This window comes from Myotis davidii, unplaced genomic scaffold (genome assembly GCF_000327345.1).
Source record: "Myotis davidii unplaced genomic scaffold, ASM32734v1 scaffold1157, whole genome shotgun sequence".
Taxonomy (NCBI): Eukaryota; Metazoa; Chordata; class Mammalia; order Chiroptera; family Vespertilionidae; genus Myotis; species Myotis davidii.
In genome coordinates this window covers 50,766-56,074 of record NW_006288436.1, presented here as the reverse complement: position 1 = coordinate 56,074, position 5,309 = coordinate 50,766, and the positions used below count along the sequence as shown (strand labels likewise).

General features: G+C 49.1%; 1 protein-coding gene across 1 annotated transcript in view; it reads right to left on the bottom strand.

Annotated features, from left to right (window-relative positions):
- LOC102774555 (NACHT, LRR and PYD domains-containing protein 2-like) overlaps window positions 1–1,445 on the bottom strand; it is a 9,871-nt gene extending 8,426 nt beyond the window's left edge. Inside the window, exon 1 of the mRNA XM_015561740.1 lies at window positions 8–1,445. Coding sequence (XP_015417226.1) covers window positions 8–1,445 — 1,438 coding nt within the window. The remainder of the gene's footprint in view (window positions 1–7) is intronic.
- Window positions 1,446–5,309: the final 3,864 nt, after the last annotated feature.

The window sequence follows — 5,309 nt, the reverse complement described above, 5'->3', positions numbered from 1 at the left end:
CTGTCGCTCTGCAGGTGCAGGGCCAGCTCCGTGATGGGCGCCAGGGCCTCCCTCACCAGCGCCTCCTCCTGAGACTCGTAGAGGCAGCGCATCAGCTCCCGGATGTCCGCCCTGGAGGAGAAGGGCCAGTCCCTGCTGCGCGTCACTCTCAGCAGCTCCTGCCTGACGCCCAGGGACACGCGGCAGCCGAAGGTGGCCTCCAGCTCCCGGGCCCTCTCCTGGTTGGCGAGGCCGAACAGGAAGTAGCCCACGCGGGTCAGGCTGGGGTTGCGCAGCCGCTCCTCCTTGGACAGCAGCGCGCATACATTCCAGATGTCCGGCGCCCAGCTGACCGCGTCCCCCCGCTCCGCGCCGTCCAGCAGGTAGAACAGGGCGGCCAGGAACTGCTGGACGCTGAGGTGCAGGAAGGCGTAGCAGCCCTCGCAGTCCGCGTCCGCCTGCAGGACCTTGCCGTCCAGGAAAGGGCGCAGGTCGGCCTCGCTGACCCCCAGCTGCCCGAGGTCTTCGCCATCGAACAGGGACGTCTGCGCCCAGATGCCCCAGGCGGCCAGGAGGCTCAGGGCCTGGAGCGCAGTGGGGAGGTGCGGGGCGGGGCCGCTGTCGGGGGCCGCTGGGGGGCACTGGTTGCACAGGAAGCGCAGGAACAGCGAGGTGGGGGTCCGGCAGGTGGGGGCCGGGTCCTCCCCCTTCTCCAGCTGCCCCTTCAGACACGTGCACACGACCCAGCACACGGCGGGCGCCGCGCCCATGTGGAACAGCGCCGGGCTGCCCTTCATGCCCTCGAAGGCGCGCAGGGCCTGGTCCTGCTGCTCAAAGTGCTTCAGGAAGTAGCCCCTGCGGTCCGCCTCCAGGAAGCCCTCCACCTCGATGAACAGTGGCTGGTCCACCAGGAGCCGCAGCTCCCCCAGGGCCTCCGGGCGCGTGGTGACCAGCAGCGTGGCCTTGGGCAGCAGCTTTCTCATCAGCAAACTGCCCAGCAGGACGGGCACGGGCTTCGGCTTCTCCCAGTCACCACAGATATCATGGATGAGGGACCCCGAGGGCGCTCTGAGCTCCTCGAAGCCGTCGATGACCACCAGGATCCTCTGCCCCTGGGCCAGGACCTGGGGGCCGGCCTCCTGCGCGTCTGGGCATTTCTTAGCCAGGAGCTCCGCGAAAGTGCAGGCGCCCTGGCGGCCCAGCCCCTTGCAGCTGAGGTAGAAGGCGGAGTGGAATGTCCCCGGGAGGTGGTCCTGTGCCCAGTCCAGCATCCACTTCTTGGCCAGCGTGGTTTTCCCCACGCCCGCCGCTCCCTGCAACACCACCGTCAGCAGCCTGCGCTGGGAGGAGGTTTTGGAACTGGAGAGCCATGTGGAGTTCTGGCTTCCCCCGATGATTTTGTAGCGCAAGTCATCACCGACCCCATCCCAACATGTGTGCTTCCAGATAGAGCAGAATTTCTCCATCGTGTGGCTCGGGCTCTCTCCTTTCCACCTGGAATGAGAGGCAATGCGGGAAAGCTGGCACACCAGTCACTCCACTTAACCAGAACATACACTTTGTAAAGGACCAGAAATGAGGAATACCAGGAAGGAATAAAGTGTCTCCTACTGTACCAAACATTGAACGTATAAGACAGTCTCTAAGACAGTATTTACCTACCTGGCTTCAGATAGATAGATAGATAGATAGATAGATAGATAGATTGATTTCATGAAGGAAGGGAGAGAGAAAGAAAAAAAAATGAATGATGAGAGAATCACGGATCAGCTGCCTCCTGCACGCCCCACACTGAGGATTGAGCCCGCAACCAGGGCATGTGTCCTGACCGGGAATTGAACCTGCAACCTTTCTGTGTCCAGGATGATGTTCAACCGACTGAGCCACTCAGCCAGTGCCATCATCCTCTGTCTCTTTTTTTTTTAATATATTTTATTGACTTTTTTTACAGAGAGGAAGGGAGAGAGAGAGTTAGAAACATCGATGAGAGAGAAACATCGATCAGCTGCCTCTTGCACACCCCCTACTGGGGATGTGCCCGCAACCCAGGTACATGCCCTTGACCGGAATCGAACCTGGAACCCTTCAGTCGCAGGCCGACGCTCTATCCACTGAGCCAAACCAGTTTCGGCCCTCTGTCTCTTTTTAAACTATCATTGGTATACACTCTCACATCGGTTCTGTTTCAAGGAGCAACATATCCATTCCACATTTATATACCTTACACTGCGACTCCCCCAGGTGAAGGGATTGAGAAGTATAGATTGGGAGTTACAGAATAGTCACCGGGGAAAAAATAAAATAAAATAATATTGAATGTAAAAAAAAAAAAAAGAATAGTCATGGGGATGTAAAGTACAGCACAGGGAAATAGTCAATAATATTGTAATAACCATGGATGGGGCCAGGTGGGGACTGGAAATATCAGGGGGGAAGGAACACTTTGTAAAGCACATGATTGCCAGTGGTTCTCAACCTTCCTCATGCCGCGACCCTTTCATACAGCTCCTCATGTTGTGGTGACCCCCCAACCATAAAATCATTTTCGTTGCTACTTCATCACTGTAATGTTGCTACCGTGATGAATCGTCATGTAAATATCTGATATGCTATATGTGTTTCCCGATGGTCGCGACCCACATTGAGAAACGCCGATGGTCGCGACCCACAGGTTGAGAACCGCTGGAGCCACTGTGTTGTACACGTGAAACTAATACATCATGTTGGATGCAAACTGTCATTTAAAAAGAGCAACAAAAACAAAACTGAATAACACACTATCCCACATACACGCAGGAAGCGACTGATTGCCGATACTATCATGAGAGTGTACCAAGGAACACGGAAGGCCAATGGACCTTGAGCATTAGCAGGGCTGACGCTGAGCGCCGATTGTTCGGGTTGAGATAGTGGTGGCTCGAAGCAATTTCCTGACCTGGTAACCTCCAAGTAAATGTTTACTGAACCTTACTGATCTTTACTGACCTTCGAGACGGTCTGTCTGCTACCTGTTTGCCGTGCTTTACTGAGGGCCAGATGTGTACCTCAAGCTGAACAAAAAGCAGAGAGGGCCAGGTCTCAGTGTGTCTCTTCAAGAAAGAGGCTCCACCTGGCCCCCGCCCCTTAATTCATATTTGTTTCTAGTATTTTCATTTGTGCGTCGGCCCCTCCTTCAGATCCTGAACCCAGCCGTGCAGGTCATGGCACATACAGATGTTGTATCATGGGATTGTACATTTGTAACCAATGTGATTTTATTAACCGATGTCACCCCAATAGATTTAATATTTTAAAATCAAAGAAATTTAATTTAAAAAGAACAAATATGCCCAACCAGTATGGCTCATGGTTGAGAATTAACCCATCTACCAAGAGGATGCCAAGTCAGGACACATGCCTGAGTTGTGGGCTTGATCCCCTAGTGGGGGCACCATGCTGGAGGCAGCCAATCAATGTTGGTATTTTTCTCTCACCAATGCCTCTTTCTCTCTCTCTCTCTCTCAAATCTAAAATCAATAAAAATATATTTTTTAAAAAAGAACATATTTGCCAATGATACATCTGATAAGGGGTTAATTTCCAACACACAACTCATACAACTCAACAAAAAGACAAACAATCCAATTTAAACATGTGCAAAGGCTCTAAATAGACACTTCTCCAAAGAGGACATAGTAGTATAAATTGCCAAAAGTCATGAAAAAAATGCTCAGTGTCACTAATCATCAGAGAGATGCAAATTAAAAATACAGTGAGGTATCACCTCACACCTGTCAGGATGGCTACCATCAAAAAATCAAAAAACAACAAGTGCTGATGAGGATGTGGAGAAAAGGGAACCCTAGTTCACTGCTGGGGGGAATGCAAACTAGTGCAGCCACTGCGGAAAACAATATGGAGTTTCCTCAAAAAATTAAAAATGGAACTGCCATTTGACCCAGTGATCCCACTTCTAGGAATATACCCTAAGAATCCCAAACACCAACTAAAAAGAATAAATTCATCCCTATGTTCATAGAAGCCTGACCCAGTGATCCCACTTCTAGGAATATACCCTACGAATCCCAAACACCAACTAAAAAGAATAAATGCATCCCTATGTTCATAGCAGCCTTATTTATAATCGCCAAGATCTGGAAACAGCCCAAGCACCCATCAGTAGATGAGTGGATAAAAAAGCTGTGGTACATTTACACAATGAAATACTATGCAGTTGTAAAGAAGGATCTATTACCCTTTGAGACAAAGTGGAGGGACCTGGGGATTAATATGCTAAGCGAAATAAGCCAGTCAGAGAAAGACAAATATCACATGCTCTCACTTATAGGTGGAATCTAATGAAAAAAATAGAACCAGAGGCATGGAAACATGGAACAGACTGGTGAATCTGAGGGTAGGGGGAGTGGATGGACAGGAAGAGATTAACCAAAGAATTTATATGCACATATGCATAACCCATAGACACAGACAATAGTGTCATGAAGGATGGGGTTGGGAAGGAGCTTAATCAGGGGAGCAGTAGAAGGAAAAAAGAGACATCTGTAATACTCTCAACAATGTTTTTAAAAAAGAACTTCTGCTCTCCATCACTGATACACAGCCTCAACCAATTAAATAAAAACAAATTAAAATCTTTATAGCCTCAGGCATTAAACGGGTAATAGTAGGGATGTGCCACAAGATGAAATGCAAGTGTTTAGCAATGACAGAGGGGAAATTATATACAATCAGAATATGTGGGGTGGGGGGGAGAAGATAGATCATGCAAAGTGTTTCAAAACACAATGGATAAAAAGAGATCTCTCTCTCTCTCTCTCTCTCTCTCTCTCTCTGTCTCCTCCCTCTTCCTTCCTCTCTCTCTAAAAATCAATCAAAACGTATATATATATATTTTAAAAGACAGAATTTTAATATAAAAATGCTCATGCTAAAATGTAAAGTCAAAACAGAACAAAAAACCATCAAGTCACACACTCAGCAAGACCTCCATCTCCTCAGATGGAAAAGTCATGGAAACATGGACAACCCCGGAATCCAGAGACCATGCTTGAGTGTCCATGTCATGGATGAGTTTGTCCTGACAGTGTCCTTTTTCAATGCCATCTTGGACCAGCATGCATTTGGTTTTGTGAGGCAGAAACTTAAAAGGAAGAGTGGGAGAGCGTTATGCTGAGCGAAATAAGCCAGGCAGAGAAAGACAAATATCACATGATCTCACTTATAGTTGGAGTCTAATGAACAAAATAGAACCAAAGGCACGGATGCATGGAACAGACTGACAGATCTCAGAGGGAGGAGGATGGGGGTGGGAGTGGCAAGAGATTAAATTA